The sequence below is a fragment of the Eumetopias jubatus genome, unplaced genomic scaffold (genome assembly GCF_037043125.1).
Source record: "Eumetopias jubatus isolate StellerSeaLion01/CBP00866 unplaced genomic scaffold, mEumJub1_p1.0 scaffold_3, whole genome shotgun sequence".
NCBI lineage: Eukaryota > Metazoa > Chordata > Mammalia > Carnivora > Otariidae > Eumetopias > Eumetopias jubatus.
The window spans coordinates 120,506,249-120,525,504 of record NW_028274809.1 but is presented as its reverse complement, the minus strand read 5'-3'; the positions used below and the strand labels follow the sequence as shown (position 1 = coordinate 120,525,504).

The 19,256-nt window shown below is 39.1% G+C and overlaps 1 protein-coding gene across 1 annotated transcript in view; it reads left to right on the top strand.

Moving 5' to 3' along the window:
- The window catches only part of USP12 (ubiquitin specific peptidase 12), a 90,099-nt gene that overhangs the window by 56,571 nt on the left and 14,272 nt on the right, over nt 1-19,256 (top strand). Inside the window, exons 3-6 of the mRNA XM_028105451.1 lie at nt 2,639-2,852; nt 10,456-10,688; nt 16,216-16,292; nt 16,410-16,493. Coding sequence (XP_027961252.1) covers nt 2,639-2,852; nt 10,456-10,688; nt 16,216-16,292; nt 16,410-16,493 — 608 coding nt within the window. The remainder of the gene's footprint in view (nt 1-2,638; nt 2,853-10,455; nt 10,689-16,215; nt 16,293-16,409; nt 16,494-19,256) is intronic.

The following is a 19,256-nucleotide window of genomic DNA, read 5'->3' as shown; positions in this document are numbered from 1 at the left end:
GGTGGTAGCTTTTTAAAATTTGTTTCCCCTGGGTGCCTGGGTGGCTCAGTCATTAAGCGTCTGCCTTCCGCTCAGGTCATGATCCCGGGGTCCTGGGATTGAGTCCCGCATCAGGCTCCCTGCTCAGTGGGGAGCCTGCTTCTCCCTCTCCCACTCCCCCTGCTTGTGTTCCTGCTCTCGCTGTCTCTCTCTCTGTCAAATAAATAAATAAAATCTTAAAAAAATAAAATAAAATAAAATTTGTTTCCCCTGATTTAAACCTGGTTATACCTTTGATCTGCAGAACTAGCTGAGAAGACACAGGGTAGGTTTAAACCCTAAAGGTTTCAACCCTTTTTTTTTTTTAAGATTTTATTTATTTGACAGAGAGAGAGAGAGATTTATTTGAGAGAGAGAGAGAATGAGAGAGAGAGCACGAGAGGGGGGAGGGTCAGAGGGAGAAGCAGACTCCCCGCCGAGCAGGGAGTCCGATGTGGGGCTCGATCCCGGGACTCCAGGATCATGACCTGAGTCGAAGGCAGTCGCTTAACCAACTGAGCCACCCAGGCGCCCCTAGAAAGGTATCGTTTTAGGCTTTAGGAACTTGAAAGAAAGTTACTATCAGGGAAGCTGAAGGAAAAGTTTCAGACTTATTGAATAAGATTGAAAGTTACTGTTTAGTCTGGAGAAATTGTGGTAGTTTCAAGCTTTAATTTTTCTTTAATGGGATTGATGAAGATAAGTGCAAGACTGTTAGAGAAGGGGGCACCTGGGTGGCCCAGTCGTTAAGCGTCTGCCTTCCGCTCAGGTCATGATCCCAGGGTCCTGGGATCGAGCCCCGCATCGGGCTCCCTGCTCGGCAGGAAGCCTGCTTCTCCCTCTCCCACTCCCCCTGCTTGTGTTCCTGCCCTTGCTATCTCTCTCTCTCTGTCAAATAAAAAAAATCGGTGCAAAGCAGATGTTTTTAAAAATATACTTTGATTCCTCTGCACTTTTCCCTCTTTCTCTATAGATAACCATTTTTATTTTTGATTTATCCTTCCTGGTTTTTAAATATAAGCAAACATGTACATGTCTGTGGATGTGTGTTTGACATTGCCCTTTTTTTAAAAAAAAAAAATTATTTATTTATTTATTTTTAGAGAGAGAGGGTGTGTGCACGAGTGGGGGGGTGTGTGGAGGGACAGAGGGAGAGGGAGAGAGAATCTCCAGAAGACTCTGCGCTGAACACAGAGCCCAAGAATTGGGGCTTGATCCCACGACCCGAGATCATGATGAGATCAACACCCAAGTAGAAACCAAGAGTCTGGCGCTTAACCATCAGAGCCACCCAGGCACCTCGACATTGCCCATTCTTAAAAGTCTTCTCTGCCTAGGCTTTTTTGGGTAGTGAGTGTGTGACCTGGACGCATGGTAGTGCTGTGAGAATTGTCCTCTTTCCTTTTTTTACACTTTCAAAGTCTCCCCAAGTCCTCATCGATCAACTTTTGGGTGGTTTGTCAGCTGGCTTTGGGAGCCAATGTCTATTAATGGGAAGGGAAAAGGAAGACAATAAATGTTTATCAAACTGAGTGTCATTTTCTCATAAGGTAGGATTATTTTTCCCCATTATTAAAGAGGAGGAAGTTGAAGTTCAGTAGGCTGTAGTTACATACAACCAGATCACATGGCCGGTAAGAAGTCAGTTACAGTTGAGGATTTAATGCACCTGAAGTCTGTTTGTAATGTATCAGGAATGATCTGTGGGCATCTCAGCATTTCAATGGTAGTTTTGCTGGCATATTGAACAGTTTTTGCTTTTTTTAAAGATTTTTATTTATTTATTTGATAGAACATGAGCGGGGTGGGGGGGAGGAGGAGAGGGAGAAGCAGACTCCCCACTGGGCAGGGAGCCTGATGTGGGGCTCGATCCCAGGAACCCAGGATCATGACCTGAGCTGAAGGCAGGAGCGCAACCGACTGAGCCAGCCAGGCGCCCCTGATATTTTTAATCTAACATTTCAGAGGATCTAATTTTATTTCGCTTTTTGGTTTTATTTTTTATTTTATTTTATTTTAAGATTTTTTATTCATTTGAGAAAGAGAGCACAAGCGGGGGGGAAGGTCAGAAGGAGAGGAAGGAGCAGACTCCCCATTGAGTAGGGAAGCCTGATGCGGGGCTCAATCCTAGGACCCTGGGATCATGACCTGAGCCAAGGGCAGATGCTTCACCAACTGAGCCACCCAGGCGCGCCCCTTGTTTATATTTTTTGAGAATCTGATAGAAAACCTCACTTTTGTGTTTTTCTAAAAGAATTTTTGAGAGTTATATTTTAAAATGTATAATATATGAAATGCTTAATATCCAGAATGTAACAATGGGAATTGAAAAAGAAAAAAATTATAGAGAATTTTTAAATCCGTCTTCATGAAGGCCAAATTTATTGCATATATTTTCCTTCAATTTTAACCTGAAACCAATGCCTAGAGCATCCATTTAATGTTAAAATGGCAGATTTGCAGTCAGAATAATTATTTCTACTCTCAGATACCTTTTAATTTATGAGGATCATAAATTCCCTATCTTCTCTTTGTTCTCTTAACTATACATGGAAATTCTTTCTCTTGATAATGTGTTGCCCCAAATTTAACAAGATTTTTTTTTTTTTTTCTGTTCTAGTTTGGGAATACCTGCTACTGTAATTCAGTTCTTCAAGCACTTTATTTTTGTCGTCCATTTCGGGAAAAAGTTCTAGCATACAAGAGCCAACCTAGGAAGAAGGAGAACCTTCTTACTTGCCTAGCAGACCTCTTCCATAGCATAGCCACTCAGAAGAAGAAGGTTGGGGTGATTCCTCCTAAGAAGTTCATAACAAGATTACGGAAGGAAAATGGTAACTCTTCTACTTCTGAATGTATTCTTATATGGCAGAAAGGGTAAATACAGCACACCACAGTCCAGCAAGCACGGACCGAGCATCTTCTAAGCCTGAAAGTATTGTAGCCATTGAAAAACCAGAGCTAACGTTCTTTAAGGAAGTGCTAGTTTAGTGAGGAGGTAGTCACACAGTAATTAATATGAGGTGTGATTAATGTTGAAAGTATGTTCTACAAAGACCAAATTCTGTATGCCAGGAAATGAGAAATGATTTTTTTTTTTTTTTTGCTTGCTTGGCTTTTCTGTTGAGAATGTAGTTGAGTTCCCCCTGCTCCCCACATTATTTGTTGTTTTTGTAGTGCTTTCATGTAGGTGGACCCATTTGATCCTTACCCTGCCCTGATGTAGAGAGCATGTTATTTCTGCCATTTTAGCCATGCAAAGAATAGAGGCTAAAAAGCTTTCCAGGAGTCATACTCCAGGGAAAGAGCCAGAATAATAAAACTTTTTGGCCTAGGGTAAGTGGTTTTAACTCCACTCACCCCCTTTTTTAAGTAGTTACTGATCAAGCCCCACTTCTCTTTTTCTCTCTTAAATGTTGTTTAATGCTCACAGCAAGCCCAGAAGTCAGATGTTATTACCTCACTTTACGTGAGATCGTGGACGCTCAGAGAAGTTAAAATGGCTTGTCAGGGTCCCACACATCTTCCTGACATCTAAATCCCATATTCTGTGTAGTGTGGTATGTTACCTCAAAAAATTCAAGTGGAATTTAAATAACATGTAGAATTCTGTGTTTTGTTTGATTTAGGCATTTTAGTCATTGTAGAAATAAAATTGAGTGATATTTTTAGTTTGTTATCAAAAGATACCCACAGAAATAAGATTTGAGAAGTCTTTAAGATTGGTTATTAAACACACCATTGAATAATCCTGTCCTTAACTGAGTTGACAATGTTCATTATCCCGTGAATTGAGAGAAGCCTGGGTCATATCTAGTTTCCTGAAATGTAAGGAGATACTGAGATAATATGGCGACAGGCTATTATTCTTGAATCTGATCCACGTGTTAAAGATTTTGTTCATTTCCTCCATATACAGATACAAAGCAGTTGATCATTCACAAAAATACATCTTTTTGTGTTTTCCCTATCAAAGCCAAACATCTTTCTTAAATTATAAATCTGTAGTATCTTTTATCTTTAAGAACACCATATACAGCTCTATTAGAATGTGGCTGAGTGATTCAAGTCCTCTGTCTTTTTGTCTGTATTGGTATGAAATTTCAAGAATTTTGTCCTGGTAGAAAATTCATGAGCATGGTAATTGAATGTGCCATCCTTTCTCAGTGATTTTGTTAGTATTTTAGAAATGTTCAGCATCAGAAACATGAAACACAGAATACACATTATTTTCTTTTTCAGTTAATAGTGTGTTTTTCTTGACCTTATTCTTTTTTTTAAAAAAGATTTATTTATTTATTTGAGGGGGTGGGAGGAGCAGAGGAAGAGGGAGAGAATCTCAAGTAGACTCCCCGCTACGCGTGGAGCTGGGTGCAGGGCTCAGATGCAGGGCCTGGTCTCACAACCCTGAGATCGTGACCTGAGCCAAAATCAAGAGTCGGACGCATAACCAACTGAGCCACCCAGGTGCCCCTTGACCTTATTCTTTAATGTATTGTTATGGGCTCTTAGTTTGGGCTGCTCTAACAAAAGTGCCATAGACTGGGTGGCTGAAACAATAGACGCGTATTTCTCACAGTTCTGGAGGCTGAGAAGTTCGAGTAACACGCTGGCAGCTTCAGTGTGATGCGGGCTGTCTTCCTCGTTTGCAGATGGCTACCTTCTTGCCGTGTCCCCACATGGTGAAGAGAGAAAAGCAAGCTCTCTCATGTCTGTTCTTAAAAGGGCACTAATCCTAGTCTTCAAGACCTGAAGGTCCTCCTCAGGCCCCATTTCCAAGGAGCATCATACTGGGGGTTAGGGTTTCAATGTGAATTTTGGTGGAGGTACATGCATGTGGCCCTCAACATGATCTTTAAGTGTGCAGTGACTTTTTAAAATTTAGATTAAGTCATGCTGAACACAGAGCTCAAGTTACCCGTGTTTTGAAAGTCGTGTATGTGTGGTTTTACATGTTTGCTTGGCAAAGCTGGGACGTTTTTACTGTGTTTATTATTTTTTAATAATTCAGTATTTTCTGAAAATTTTTTATATGTTTAGGCAGAGTAAATTGATATACAGTAGACTTCTTAAATATCTTTTTCAATGAAATTGATTCCAGAATGAATATTCCAAAATTATCTTCTCATAGTTTTGTTTCATTTTTCTATACCTCAGAAGCAATATTTAATGGAAAAACATGTCTATTACTTGATGTTGCTCGCCTTTTTATGTTTTGAAATATAGTTTTGCCTTTTGATTTTTTCTCGATAATTTTGTAGAGGAGAGCATACAAATTAAAGAGGATTTAATGGGTTATCCATTGCTTAACTCTCCTTCTGAGATTATGTTTGCTGGTTTGTTTTTTTCTTTCATCTCTGGAACAAACGGATGTTGCCCATTTCAGAATTTCCACTAACTTTCACTGCTGGACTGTTGTTCTTAAATCAGTTTTCTTCCATGGTATGCTGTAAACTTCATGTTTTATATTTTCAGTAGATATTAGCTCCATATTGTGTTAAACACTGTTACTTTATATAACTAATCATTTTGATATTACTTGGGAAGAATCTGTTTTAATTTCAGTAATGGATTTTTGTTTTCAAAATTTTAATTCATGTTACCTAATCATAGCATATGAGAACTGTAGCGTAGTACTTTTACAGTGTGATAAAACACTTGCTCCATAAATGTGTTATCCTTGGTGATGGGAAACTAGTTGAATGTTTGAATTGATTAACTATTATATGTTTAGCTTCTGCTGAGTGCCATAAACTAGGGGAGAAGACAAACAATCATGTAATATAATGTATTATCGCCATGAAAAAAAATTGAGCATGGAAAGGGAGTTGGTAGGTTACGTTAGTTCAGAGAGTTGGAGAAGCCATTGAAAGGTCTGAGGCAAAATCATTGTAAGCGGATAGAATAGAAATTGCAGTCGCCCTGAGTGCTTGAAGGATGACAAGGAAATTAATGTGGCTAGAGTGGAGTAAGATGAAGAGAGAGAAAAAAGGCAAGGGCCTAGCGCTTGGGTTTTATTTTGAAAGCCATGGCAAGCCATTGGAGGGTGCTGAGCAGGTGGGTGATGTGTTTTGATCTGCATTAGGAAGCGATCCCTCTGGTTGCTGGGGGCTGCGGTGGTGGGAATGAGTGGGCATGGGCCGCATGAGTAGACACAGGTAGACCAGCCAGGAGGCTGTTTCACGAATGAAGGTAAGAAATGAAGCCCTCTGTTTCACACTGCTAACTTCCTGTAGAAGAATTAAAACCCGGACTGATGATCTCCTTCTGTGCTAGCTAGCAGTAACTCAGCTTGGGATCCTTTATGGTGGGCTTGAAAGTCACAGCAGCTGGTACGCATAGCTGTGGGCTCTGACTCACCGAGTCTTAGCGGCACACCGAGTTCACACGGTTGTCTGGGCCCAGATCTATCCTTATGTCATTGTAGCTGTTTCAGCCCCTGCCGTTCATTTGTTCGCCCATTCATTCATAAAATGTGAAGCACATCTGAATATGTGGCAGGCACTGTTCTGGGTGCTGGGGGTACAGTAGTGAATGAGATAGAAAAGGTCCTTATTCTCAAGAAACCTGTATGTACATAGCGATGCTTCAGGTGATGTAGAGAGATATTAATAGCATATATATTTAAGGATGGGTATTCCTTAAGTGAGGATATAATTATAAATAATACCTATTAAGTAGATTTGAGTGAATAATTTCCCATATTCATTTTAATCCTTTTTCTCCAGAAGAGCACGAAAGATTTTTTGGTATTAATGAAAGCTATCTATTTCTGAATTATGAAGAACACATAACATTTTTAAGCATTGATTTAGTTTTCTTTTGCATTAATGTTGCAGGTATATTAGGACTTTAATAATTGATACCTTTCGTATACATTTATTTAATAATGAAATTGTCTCTCCCACTAGACTGTCAGTTCCATGATGGAGGGAACCCATTTGTTTTTGCTCACCATTGTATTCCCAGCACATAATCCAGTTCCTGGTACATAGTAGGTGCTTACTAAATATTTGATGAGTGAGTGAATGAATGAGTGAATTTGTTTAATTTGCCAAAGCAACTTTGAAGTCCACCTTTCCCATCATGTTACTTAGCAGAGAAGAAAGCAAGCCATAAGGAAACCAAGATTTTAGAAATTAAATGTAATACAGTTTATGGGGATTGTCTGCGGCCATTTAGTTGATGTTGTTTTGATGTTTATGTGGTCCTGGCTGAAGTTTTTAAATCTGTATTGGTACTTTTAGGCACAGCAAGAGTCTGGCACATTCAGCATACTGTGTTTATAGAAAATGGAGTATAAATTGTTTTAAATATTTCAACAAAATGCTTAAAAAGAGTATTTTCTGGTTTACTTTACATCTCATTTCCGGAGCATTCAAGCCAGTTGAGGTATGTTTGTGAATGTGAAGTCATTGTTTTGTGTTAAAGGAACATCCAAGAAAAGATGTTTCAAATTTTTAAAAAAACAAAAACATTTGTACATTTTTGCTTTACAGATTATTTTGAAAGACATGCATAGATGCTAAAATAATTTTAAACAGGAAAAAAATGAGACTTTATTATTTTTTCTTAACCAGAAAATTTTTTATTTAGAACATTTTCATTGTTTTTTTTAATTTTGTAGTTTATTTTAAATATTTATGGCAAAAATGTATTCTTTAAAACTTTGGCTATAAAAAACCTGATTTAGTGGAAAAGAGACTACTTTAGACTGTGGCATTGAGCCAGCAGATAGAGATCCACCGCAATGAATTGTTCATATCTCACTTTAACTAGGCCCTTAGAGTGTTGATAAAATATTTTTACTGGTCCTCTCCCATTATCCTTCCTTTTAGATTCCTCCCTGACTTTTCCAGTTTGTTTGTATTTTCCTTGAGCCCCCTAATCAACTTAGCATATTTCCTTTCAGTTCTTATCTTAGCGGACCTGGGTGGTTCTAGATTTGTGACCTGGGGATGGGTGAGTGAGAGATGAAAAGGGGACTCTTTTAAGGGTGTCCTGTGCACTTCTGGAAGCTGCCCAGACACTCAAAGTGTTAGGGTTGGTGTGGGAGTCGGGATGGACAAAGAGACCACGAATCAGGCCATCAGTGGGTGAGGGGAAGTTGGCAGACGACCACAGAAAGATCTTAATCGCTTTTTTGAATGAGGGCGAGTTTTTCATATGCAAGGGAAAGGTAATGATTGAGAAGTGGCTACAGGGAGCTCAGAAATGCCAAAGGTTGAAGAGATGGGGAGTTTAGAACAGAAAGTGGTTTTTGGAGGGAACAGCAGAAAGGGTTGAGAAAGAAGAACATCCCAACGATGAGGAAGGAAATAAGGAACAATAAATGACTGAAAGTCGAGGATGGGAGAATGGGGTTGGGAGGTGGACTAGTGTTTTCAGGGATGAAGGATCGTTGCATTGAGACGCAAGGTGAAAGGTAATTGACTTCAGTTATCCCAGCCTTGGCCTGGACCAGTCCAGTGGTGGAACCATCTAAAAGTTCTGAGCGTGACTTGGTCTGGTCTCAGGGAGATGGAGTAGATGGCCAGGAGTTTTGCGGTGAGCTGTGTCACAGTGTCGGTCGGGAGTGACACACGGACTTTTGCTGGGAATAGGGGACGGGGAATGGTGTCCACAGTGCTTGGATCTGTCCCTCATGGGCAAAAACCATTGGACACACAGAATACCAAATTATCATCAGTTAGATGGTCCACATAGGCTACTGCAGTATCTCTCAGGACTCAGGGCTTTTATTGTTCTAAAAAATAACATAAGAGATTTGTTTAAGGCTAATCAAATCCCTTAGGACAAGCTTACAGCAGAGAAATGAAGTGTGGCTCTAACTGCATTAATATTATTGTGTTTGACTTGAAATCCAAGAAAGAAATTAAATAAATTGGCTGTGACATACATGTAATTAAAGGTAGAACCATCCTAGGAATCCAGACAGTCTTGCTCTAGCAGCTGTACCTTACATCTGAGGCTTTTTAAAGGTCTTACTGACACCAAGATTAAAAATCAGTCTTTATTTTCTTTGACTATACCTCCCATTTTCACTTGTTCCCATTCTATTTGCACAGTCCCTTTACAAAGGGAGATGGTGTTACATTTTACAGACTGGAAAATCAAGGCCTTTTTGATTACCATGAGAGGGTGAACGTGTTCTCGTGTTTCTTAATCTTTTGAATTTTGTGTCTATAAATTGTTGATTTCCACCCGTTGTATTTCCTTTTGTATAAGCTCTTTCTGTGTTGAAGATGTTAATGGTTTTTGTTTTATTTTTTTTAACTTTTTCAATGATTCCTAATGCACAGAACTTAATTTTATGCAATTGTAACTGTAGCTCTTCTAAAATGTAATGTTCTGTTCTTTTTATCATAGACCTTCCTTAAGTTTTGTTCCTAATTTGCCTTTTATTTAAAAAATGTTAGCTGTAATCTTTCAGGAATGTATTAAATGTGCATCGAGGATCTGAAGGTAACATTTTGCTGAGTGGGTTGTCCTCTGTGTGTGTTGGATGGCTAAGCCGCAGGGGCCGTTGTGTGGCTGGGTCTCCCTGGCACGCTGCTTTGTATGCGGCTTGTGGCGTCGGACTGCCACTTCCCGGCAGCATGACTTTCCCTCTCTGATCCCATTCCCTCATTTGGAAGATGACAATAACAGTGTCACAGAGTTGTTCAAAAGATCAAATGGGATACTGCCTATGAAGTCCTTACCTTTCAGTTTCAGGTTGTGTAATGTCAAGCTCGGGGTATAAAGCACTTCATGTTTGTGACTGTTTTTCTGTGATACTCATTTGTATAGTGACAGGGAACGTTTCATAGAGTTATAAAATCACACATTTTAGAGATTATCTGGATTGAAGAGATAATTTGTGATACCCTTGTTTCCTATACCTGACTGCAGATCAGAGTCGCCTGGAGGAACTTTGAAAGTCCCAGGTTCCAGGCCTCACCTCTGACTGAGTCCCTAGGATGCATGGCCCCGTCATCATCATTTCCACAGCCTTTCTGTGTAGTTCTTACCCAGTTGGCTTCGCATTGGCAAGAGGTTGTCCCGCTTCTGTTTTCAAGCTTGCTGTGTCAAACAAATAAAGAACAAAACTTGCCATGTTATAATCATTGTGGAATAATAAGATGAGCTAATAAAAAGTAGTTGTTTTTGATCTCTTCTATGTATTATATAAATGTATGAGGCTAAAAGTTTTGCCTTTTTCTCATGGATCACTTAGTATTGTTGCTTTAAAAAGAAGCTTCTCATTCATCTTAACTGTATTTTTCTCCAAGTTTAGTCATATTTTTATGTGAAAGCTAATCTATTTCCTGTACATGACTGACAATACCAAACGTTTATACTTAGTTCTGATAGAATATTGGATATTTGTTTTAAATTTAGTTTGAATCAAGTTACTAATTCTGAAGTAATTCTCTAATATATTTTTATTTTTAGAGCTTTTTGACAACTACATGCAGCAAGATGCCCATGAATTCTTAAATTACCTACTAAATACAATTGCTGATATTTTACAAGAAGAAAGAAAGCAGGAAAAACAAAATGGCCGCTTACCTAACGGTAATATTGACAGTGAGAACAACAACAACAGCACACCAGACCCGACGTGGGTTCATGAGATTTTTCAGGGAACATTGACAAATGAAACCAGATGTCTTACTTGTGAAACTGTAAGTATGTCATTGAATTTTGTGTAGAGCAGATTTAATTCATTTTTATTAAAAGTTCTTTGAGGATGAGTGTGAGAGATGAACATGAAGGTTGTAATTTCTTAGGTATAGTATAAATAAATTATCAAAGATGTACTTGTCTGTTGAAAGGACTCTATATACTCTTTTGTAATGCTGCTTATTAACAGTGAATACCTGAGGTGACAGAAAAATACTTACTGTGGTTTGGACTGTAGCTGACCCTTGAACAACAGGCGTTCGAACTGCATGGGTCCACTTATTTTTGGAATTTTTTTTTTATATATGTAGTACTGTAAATGTATTTTCTTTATGATTTTCTTAATGACATTTTCTTTTCTCTAGCTAACTTTATTGTAATACATACTACGATACATGTACAGAATGTGTGTTAATCAAGTATTTATGTTATTGGTAAGGCTTCTGGTCAACAGAAAGCTATTAATGGCTAGCTTTTTGGAGAGTCAAAGTTACACGTGGATTTTCAACTGCGGGGCCGGGGGTAGGAGGTTTCGGCACCCCTAACCTCTGCATTGCTCAAGGGTCAACTGTATTTGATTTTATTTCAGTATAAGAAACAATAGAGCCATGTTCTGGAAATCATATGTCTTGTGTCTTAGTTAAGCTCATAAGAAACTTCCAGGTTAGGGAGGTACATTAATTTGTTTTTCCTTTCCCTACAATTGTGTTTCTTGTTGGAATAAAAACTAAAGCATACTGTGTACACTCAAGTGAGGGAAGTACCCACTTGCTGGATGCTTTGTGAAGATGAGCAGCAGGGAAGAAGCATGAAAATGGATTTTATGTGGGATCAGATAGCCCAGTCCCTTTGTTGTATCATTGCCTTGTAACTTCAGTTCTCATTTGAGGAATGAAAGATCAGGCATCCATTATTCACCTTTGCTGGTGGAGCCAACATGCCCTTTCCAGCCTGTCTTCCCTTCAGCACAGGATCCAGTTTAGAGTTTAGTAGTTTGCATTGCGTATACTTGTGTTTTCTTTAGCCTCCTTTAATCTGGAACATTTTCATAGTTGTTTTTGTCTTTTACGACATTTACATTTTTAAAGAATTATGTCTTTTTAAAAAAAGTCTAACATTTCTCATACTGAGTTTGATGTTCCCTTCTGCTGAGATGCAGGTATGCATTCTTGCCTGGAGTGGGATTCAGTTAATGTTGTGCCTTTCTCAAGGTCTCATATCTGGGCACACAATATCCGTCTGCCTCTCATTGGTAAAATTAATTTTGATCTCTCATTCAAGGTGTTCTTCACTTTCTCCAATTGATAATGACTGGCTTTTATGCCCTGGTAACTAGGAGGCTGTCTGTGGGGAGACACAAATATCTTGTTCATCAAAATCTCCCCCGAGATTTAGCATCCACTAAATGGATGTTTTTTTGTTTTTTTTTTTGCCCAGTCCAGTCTTTACTGTGATGGTTCTATGACTAGTTTTTATTTTTTTTAAAGATTTTATTTATTTATTTCAAAGAGAGAATGAGAGAGAGAAAGCATGAGAGGGAAGAGGGTCAGAGGGAGAAGCAGACTCCCTGCTGAGCAGGAAGCCCGATGTGGGACTCGATCCTGGGACTCCAGGATCATGACCTGAGCCGAAGGCAGTCGCTTAACCAACTGAGCCACCCAGGCGCCCTATGACTAGTTTCTAATAGCTTAGAAGAGTAGCATCGTCCATTGGAAAAGAGAATTCACAAGCAAGAAAGTAAGACAGGTGTTTTATGAATGTTTGGAAGACTAGCATAGTTAGTGGAGGCTACTAAGAAACTGTATTTTTTTTTAATTAATGGACTTCAGAAAAATTGAGTGGGAAGTATAGAAGTTCCCAAATATCTCTCTCCTTTCCTCCACTTTCCCCTATGATTAACGTTTTGCATTAATGAGGTACATTTGTTGCAGTTGATGGGCCAATAATGATACATTATTAACTAAAATCTGTAGTTCATATTTGAGTTCAGTCTTGGTGTTGTCTGTTCTTTGGTTCCGTATATTTTGACAAATGTATAGTGACACATGTCTGTCATTACAGTATCATACAGAGTAGCATCACTCTGTCTTTCACAAATTCATCCCTCCTTCCTCCCCAAATCCCTGGCAACCACTGATCATTTTACTGCCTCCATAGTTTTGACTTTTCCAGAATGTCGTATATTTGGAATCATAGAGTATGAGGCCTTTTCAGATTGTCTTCTTTCACTTAGCAGTATGTATTTAAGGTGACTCCATGTCTTTTTGTAGCTTTATAGCTCATTTCTTTTTGTCAATTATATTTCCTTATGTGGATATACCGCAGTTTATCCATTCATTTATTGAAGGACACTATTGAAGGACAACTTGCCTTCAAGTTTTGATGATTATTGCTTTGTCTTCTCTGGGCCTTTTGCCTCTCCATATAAATTGTGGAATCATACGAAATTTAGAAACTAGTTTACTATCCGTAATACAATGTGCTGTGATTTCAAAGGCGATTGTGTTGAATCTGTAGGTCAAGTTGGGAAGAACTGACATCTTGACAGTCTTGAATCTTACTGTCCATTTACATGGACTATACACTTACTTACATCTTCTTTGATTTAGAAAGAAATCATCTTGTAGTTTTCCTTATGTCGATCTTATACTTATTTTATTATGTTTATATAGGTAAGTGTGGTTTTTGTTTGTTTTTGATGCTAATGTAAATAGTATTGTGGTTTCTTTCTCTCTCTCTTTCTCGCCGCTCTCTATCTCTTAAAGCAAATGGTGACCCATTTGGTACAACCATGAATAAAAAGATAGGGTCTTTAAATAGAACTGTAACCCATATGGTTGAGTGATCTATTGACTGTTGATTATGCATTGATCTTTTCAACTATAACCAGGCATTTGGAAAATGATTGCTGTCGGTAGTGTGATTTTAGTTAAAGAAGGACACAGTAGTCATAAATGAATAAAATTCTCTTGTGGAAATACATTTTTATTGGTGACCCTCTCTCACATCAAGTGAAAGAGGTATAATTGAGTGTTTGAATACATTAACATCCCGTGAAGATGTTTTTGGGTTAGAGTAAGGATTATAGCTCATTGCTGCAGCCATTAGTTAATTGTAGTAAGAATTTGGGCAATGTTTGGTGACAGGAATTGGTCTCAGTACTCATATTTGTTCAATCTAACCAACTCTAGTTATTTAACAGAAGTTTTGTAGACACATCTTACAAAGAAAAATTTTATTGTAGCTGAGTTCTAAGCTTTAGGAAATAAATGTACTGTCCAATTATTAGAGCAGTATTTCAGTTGGAATAGTAGGTATAATCAGAGAATTTGGCAGTTGCTTGATGTTTTGTATGATGGAATTTGGTCCGTGTTAGAAGATATGTATAATTTATCCTCTTCAATAAAACAGAAAATAGTTAAATTTGCATTGCTTGTTGAGAAATGCAGTAATAGGTGAGGCTGGCATAGTAGGTTTGGGAGGTCTGTGCGATACTGTGGTGTAAGGCCTTTGAAGTTTACTGAGGATGATGGGGAGTGAGGATTAGATGGAGAAAGTGATATCACCCATCCTTGTTTGCTCAAATATTTATTAATTTTATTTGTAGTGGATGGATAGTGATCCTTCCACCCATTCTTCACTAGGTCCTCCTGTGGTCAACAATATATATTTGCAGATAGTCTCCCAAGAATTAAGGGTATGACTTGAGACTGTTTCCTCAAAATCTCCATCATCATCTTGCAGATTCAGTAAATGATCATTAGTACCATGCCTTTATCAAATTCAGCTAGAGGGATGAAATTGAGGATTTCTCAGAGTGAATATATATCATTTCTTCATTTAGTTTTGCACAAATACTTGAGTACCGGCTATGCCAGGTAGAAGATGGGTAGAGGTTGGCAGAAGATGAATAAGGGAGTGGGAAGCAGTTGTGAAGGTTCAGAGTGGGCTTCTTGGAGGAGACAGTATTTGTATGGCAGATTTTAGTAATGCATTTGTTAATATCCCACTTGGTAGGAGGTTGGGTTTCTGCAACAGCACCCTCTTCTTGTGTTCTTCTGTTCTTTGGTGCTTTCTTCTGGTCCCATTCCTTTTCTACTATTTATTCTTCAAATGTGGGCATCCTCCAGGGTTTCATTTTGGGCTGCTTTTCACTCTGCCTTGGGAGGATCATGCTCCATTTCGTTACCACCCGTGCTGATGACTCCCCACCCATATCTCCAGCCTACACTTCTTTACTGAGGCTCCCACATCCTGGGTGTGACCTGACCTTAGAACATGGGAGTCCAACAACAACCAGACGTGTTTACAAACACTTTTAAAAGTTAAATACTGCCCCACTTGGTGGTTTCCCAGTACCAACACAATTGTAAACCCAAACGTAGTAACTCAGGTGTATCCAGATGATCCAGAACAATCCTTATGTCAAATTTTTTATGTTATAATAAAGATGGAAATCTAAAATGAAGACCCCTGAGGCAGTGCCTGAGAACCACAAACCTCATTTTGAGAAACACTGGACTCTTTAATCTTTATTTCTCTTTAGCTTACACATAAGTCCCTGCCCAGTCTGGCTTTAGCCTGTCTCTACCCTACTGTCCCTTGCCACCCTACTCTCCTTCACTGGGCTGATTCTTTTTCCTCAGCACCTCACATTCTCTTTCCTCTCTCTGTGTTCTTTCTTACTCTTTTTCACTGAATGTTTTGAGACCCAGATCACTTATCTTGTGGTGCCCCTAGGCCGTGCATACCTGGTACTCCCAGCTACTCCTCTTTGATACAGCCACATAATCTGTCACAAGTTAATGATACTGAGCTTATAAAACTGATGCACTATTGAGGCAGGAAAGCCTTTACTACACCAGGTGTATAGCCCTTGTGGGTGAGAGGCACAGAGATCTCCTGTTGTGTGCTCATCTTAGGCATAGAGTCTTTGAAGGGAAGAACTAGGAAAATTGATGTCTGAAGTTCCGTCCTAATCCAATTCAAATGAATTAAGTAATAACTTGAATTTTTTTTATCAGATGATTTGCCCATAATTCAAACAGAACTTTATATTAGACTTTTTTTTTTTGGAGAAGGATTAAAGAAGGTCCTCAGTGAAGATTGTAATTTGGCATTTTAGGCTAAATGATTTCCTGGAATGATGAAACAACACAGGTTGATGCCCTTTGCCAAGCACCCCCATTCAGTCTTAGCCTGTGTTTTTTTAAGAATTAGTATATATGGGCAGTTTGTTTCATACTTTACAATAGTACCAAGGTTTTGGAAAGTAATGGGATTTCACATGCTGGCCTTTGCCAGACAGGGAATCAGTCACGGCTGCACTTTGCTGTTTAACCTGTACGTGTGTTGAGAGCCACTTACTCAGTGTCCTTTTGGATAATCCAGATTTGGTAGATTTCTTTTGAACTCGGGGAAGATGAATTCTTCATGTACTTACTACTAATAAGAGAATGAATGCATTTAATTCTGTCATTTCAGAACAGTGATTTACTGATATTTAAAGAAATCACCCTATTTTTACAGATAAGCAGCAAAGATGAAGATTTTTTAGACCTTTCTGTTGACGTGGAACAAAACACATCGATCACTCACTGCTTAAGGTAACTGGAGAGTTATTTATTTTGAAATTTAATGAATATCTTTGGTTTAGAGTATTTTTAAATGAATACACGGTTTTCTGGTATAGACAAAATAAATTTATTTTGAATTTTACACAGGGGTTTCAGCAACACAGAAACTCTGTGCAGTGAATACAAATATTACTGTGAAGAATGTCGCAGCAAACAGGAAGCACACAAACGGTAATTTAGCATTTTAAAAAATTTGTTAGTGATTCTCTGGCAGTGGGTGTTGTAAATGGGCCTTTCCAGCTGAAAGTGATGTCTGAAAATTTACACTGAGTAAAAATTCCTAATTTTATCATTAAGTAATTAAGACTCATTAAGTTATTACTAAATAAACAATATTCAGCTCTGCAGTCTCCAGCGATTTTCTACACTTAGTAAAAGTCATTTAAGAGTCATAAACCAGTACAGTTAAAATATTTGACTTTGAAGCTTGCCTGCTTAAGTAAACTTTTTCTTGGTGAGGAGAGAGAAGGGGGAAAATCCTTTCCTTTCCCCTACCCTAGCTTCTGCTAATCCTACACAGGATCTTGTACCTTCTCTTATTTGGTATTTGGTGTCAAAGAATGGAATCGTCATCATCATTTTGAAACAATCTCAAGCTCAAAGAAAAGTTGTATGAACAGTACCAAGAGTGCCTTTTTTTTCTTTTTTACCCAAAACCACTTGAAAATAAGGTCCTGATATGATGTCTCATGATCCTGGACACTTGAGTGGCTATTTTCGACCGGCGAGGAAGTTTTCCTATTGCCATATTTACCCACATGGGGCAAGTAACACTGACACGTTAACTGTTCTCATGGAACCGATGTCCCAGTAATGTCCTTTATAGAACAAAAGGATCCAGTCCAGAAACACACATTACATTTAGTATTCATGTCTCTTTAGTCTTTTTACATTTGGAACAGTCTTTTCTTGACTTTAAAAATCTTGACACTTTTGAAAATTATAGATTACTTTATGGACTGTCCCTCTTGGGGTTCATCTCATGTTTTCTTACATTGGGGTTCAGGTTATGTATTCTGGTGGGAAATCTCACAGAAGTGATGCTCTCTTCTCCTCCTAGTATCCTCTTATCCACAATTCTGATTTGTCTCATGTGTGGGGGTCCCTCAGACCATTCGTGAGAGGCACCGGAAGGACTCGCAGGACTCAGCGTGTATAGTCAGGCCCACAGCCAAGACTCCTTACAGGGAAAGATGGCAAAGAATCGCAGCAGAGCAGAAAGCCAGGGGAGCTTCCAAGAAGAGTTCAGTGCAGTGGAGTCACGCAAGACACACTGAACTCCTTCAGTACTGAATACTGACATGGGGAATTGTTGTCTCCCCTGAGGCTCATGACACACTCGGTGTCCAAGGTTTTAAACTGAGGGCTGGGCAAATGGGCACCCTCTGTCTAAGCATGTACCAAAATTCCAGACTCTCAGAAGGAAAGTAGGTGTTGAGCATAAACCATGTTGTTTGTCCCGACAATTTAGGCATGTTGAGACACTCTTGTCATTTAGGAAGTGGTGGAAGCACCCCTCAAATCCAAGTTCTCATATGTTAACTAATTTTGTCATACTGCAGCATGGCTGAATCTTGAGCATATTATGCTAAGTGAAATAAGCTAATCACCAAAAGGCAAATTCTGTATGACTCTATATATGAGGAATCTTAAGTAGTCACATTTTTAGTAACAAAGTAAAGTGTTGGTTGCCAGTGTCTGGGGAGAGGGGGGAAAAGGGGAGTGGTTCAATGGGTATAGAGTTTCAGTTGGCAAGACGAAAAAGTTCTAGAGATCTATTGCACCACAACATGCTAATCGGGAACACTACTGTACATCTAGAAAGGGTTAAGATGGTAAAGTTTATGTTATTTGTTTTTTAACCACAATAGAAAAATGCATGTGGTTTGGCCTTCATTCAGAATATATCTATGTTTGTATTAACATAAAGACAATGTCTTCTTCAGAACCAAAGGTTTCAATCTTGGAACACTGAAGAACGATTTCTGGAAATGTTACCATAAAATAAGTATTCCATGATCAAATGAATTTTCTGTGTAATAAAATTTCCTCTTCATTATTTATTCATGCTTCATATTATGGACTCTGAGAAGACCCACAGAATAGGAGAAATTTATCTTCTTATCTAGCTTAATACAGAACTTATCTGCACATAGACTCCTTTTTATATGGCACACCTGTTGAACTGTATATAGCAGGAAACTATATACAGCCCAGGAAAAATACCGGCTTGGTAAATGTAAGTGAAACAACCATAAGCTGTTACCCAATGGGAGGATAAAGCATCTGGGGAAAAGCAAAGTGATGTCCCCGGGGAACTGGAATGAGAGGATGCGATGGCCTTGTTTCTGGTGGTGGTTTCCTGTCCTCTGGGCATTGGGGTGGGAGTGGTGCTGGAGGTTTTTAAAGAGCACTCCTCTGTCACTCCTCTCTGCCTTAGTGCGGGGATCTGACGATGAGTGGCTGGACTGGAAGCTGAGCCAGCCTGACTGGTTCTCTGCTACACATCCTTCTTCTCTTCACTCCCCTTACACTCCCTTTATGCCGGACGCAGCTTAGCCCACCTCCAGGCCCAGTGCTGTCTGTGTGAGGCACTGGGGAAGACTCTCGCAGCGCACAGGTCAGCCAGCATCAAGGTGTCATGGCCACTGTCTGTCTCCATCTACCCTGGATCTAGTAATTGAGGCTCTTCCTGTTTCTGAGGGCAAATTCTTCCCTTTTGCTCCTTTTTCATAACCAGATCCATATCTTATCCCTCCATCTGCAGGTCCTAATCACAATTAGTGTCCTGTCAGCAGCCATGTTGTTGTCAACATCCCCAGCCACCCCGGGCACGTACCCTGCCTTAGTCCATTGAGACTGCTGTAACAAAATTATCATAGACTGGGTGGATTATAAACAGCAGAAACGTCCTTCCTGGAGTTCTGGAGGCTA